General features: G+C 39.9%; 1 protein-coding gene across 1 annotated transcript in view; it reads left to right on the top strand.

Annotated features, from left to right (window-relative positions):
* The window catches only part of LOC106528646 (phosphatidylinositol 3-kinase regulatory subunit gamma), a gene marked incomplete in the record, with an annotated part of 8,291 nt that overhangs the window by 5,618 nt on the left and 1,418 nt on the right, over positions 1-1,255 (top strand). Inside the window, 1 exon segment of the mRNA XM_014023863.1 lies at positions 953-1,255. Within this exon segment, the coding sequence (XP_013879317.1) occupies positions 953-1,226 (274 nt within the window).

Here is a 1,255-nt window from a genome sequence, read left to right as displayed (position 1 = left end):
TAATATAATATAATATAATATAATATAAAGGACTGTGCAAGAAAAACAAACATTGTTTTATATACTGTTTTTACCTATCAGAATTTGACATTGGTAATAAGAATTTGCCTGTTTTGAGTGTAAAACAACTCAACAGACTATTGACTGTAAAGTTTCACAGTGCAGACAAGAAAAAAATGTGCAGTTACCGCAGAATTATTTTTAAAGTTTAAAATGGGTAACAACAGATCAAATGATTGCTCAGATTAGTAATATAAATGAGTAGTAGTGCAGATTAGTAATATAAATCAGTAGTAGTGCARATGATTGTTCAAATGACTAATGACAATGAATAATAACAGTAAGATGATTGTGCGGAGCAGCAGCAGCAGGTGTGTAAACACTTACTGTGATTTTTGGGCATGGTGCTGGTTATAGAGTCTGACAGCAGCTGGGAGCAAGGATCTGCGATAACGCTCCTTTGTGCAACTTGGATGCATATTTTAATAAATATAAATGCATATTTTGGAAAGATAACATTTATAATGTGTTGCAAAAAAAATTCAACAACGCTGAGATGAACAGTTGTTGAGATATTTGCGTGTGAATTAACAGGAAGTGATGTCATAGGGGAATGTCTGCGTGGGAACAGAAAATTGCTACAATAACAACACAGAGTTTAGAGAAGAATCTGATGTTTCTTTAGATTATTTTGACTCTATCAGAGAGATGAAGAAGAGTCAAAGTTCAAATAATGTTTCAACAAACACCAAAGGGTTCCCCTTTGATGTCACTTCCTGTTTCACTTTGCTGAGCCAAGTTCTAAAGAAAMTATGCCAGTTGTGTGACAAAATGTTTAAAATCCTATTCTACACCAAGTTTCTTAAAAATAAAGTTGTTTTCTGTAACGTTTTGTGTTTGAGGGATGTACAGGTCACAGGTACTTCAACGTTCTGTGTTTTCTGTGTTTCAGCGTGAACGAGGAGGTGAAGCACTGTATGATCTACAGCACGCCGCACGGATACGGCTTCGCAGAGCCGTACGACGCCCACTGCTCGTTGAAAGACCTGGTCCTGCACTACCGCCTGCACTCCTTAGCGCAACACAACGATGCCCTGGACGTCCGGCTGTCRCACCCGGTACACGCCAAAGCCGCGGCGGCTTCTTCCCCACAAACTGAGGAACACAAACTCTTACAGACTCCAAAACACACGACGGGGCTCCCTCCYGCTGCTCCCGAGATGTGACCTGGCGCAGATCCCGTTTCCTGTGAGAA

This window comes from Austrofundulus limnaeus, unplaced genomic scaffold (assembly GCF_001266775.1).
Source record: "Austrofundulus limnaeus strain Quisiro unplaced genomic scaffold, Austrofundulus_limnaeus-1.0 Scaffold393, whole genome shotgun sequence".
Taxonomy (NCBI): Eukaryota; Metazoa; Chordata; class Actinopteri; order Cyprinodontiformes; family Rivulidae; genus Austrofundulus; species Austrofundulus limnaeus.
Note: the sequence above shows the minus strand (reverse complement) of the source record. Positions and strands in the feature narration are given on the sequence as shown.